Raw genomic sequence first — 484 nt, 5'->3', positions numbered from 1 at the left:
GAATCGCAGCCGCAGCCGGCACTGCCTCCACCACCCCAGTCTCCCTACCATCAGCTGGACTATACCCACAGCCTGAGCTTCGATGATGGCTCCCAGGGCTTCCCGGAGAGCCTGGAGCCCAGCCACAGTGCTTCCTTCCCATCGCTATCCAAGAAGGAGCTGGACTTGATGCTGGACACCATGCTGCCCCTGGCCTCCGACCCCTTGTTCTCAGCCATGTCCCCAGAGGCCTCCAAAGCCAGCAGTCGCCGGAGCAGCTTCAGCATGGAGGATGCAGAGATGCTGTGACGAGGAGCTGCTCCGACGCCGGGTGCAAGGACTGGACCTTCAAGTTTGGTTAGTGAAGTTACAGGGCACTCTTCCGCAGGAGGAGCCCGTCCTGCTGCAGACCTGCATCGATGCAGAGAACCTTTTGTCTATGCAACGGGGGTCTCGGATCAGGGCTCGCCGGGTACCGCCGTGTCTTTCGCAAGCTTTTTTTTGC

The 484-nt window shown here is 60.3% G+C and overlaps 1 protein-coding gene across 1 annotated transcript in view; it reads left to right on the top strand.

Moving 5' to 3' along the window:
* Positions 1-288, top strand: part of TFEB (transcription factor EB) — a gene marked incomplete at its 5' end in the record, with an annotated part of 3212 nt that extends 2924 nt beyond the window's left edge. Inside the window, one exon of the mRNA XM_010142447.1 lies at positions 19-288. Within this exon, the coding sequence (XP_010140749.1) occupies positions 19-288 (270 nt within the window). The remainder of the gene's footprint in view (positions 1-18) is intronic.
* Between the last annotated feature and the right edge of the window lie 196 nt (positions 289-484).

Source organism: Buceros rhinoceros, unplaced genomic scaffold (genome assembly GCF_000710305.1).
Source record: "Buceros rhinoceros silvestris isolate BGI_N320 unplaced genomic scaffold, ASM71030v1 scaffold21908, whole genome shotgun sequence".
Lineage (NCBI taxonomy): Eukaryota > Metazoa > Chordata > Aves > Bucerotiformes > Bucerotidae > Buceros > Buceros rhinoceros.
This window is presented reverse-complemented; position numbering and strand designations above follow the sequence as displayed.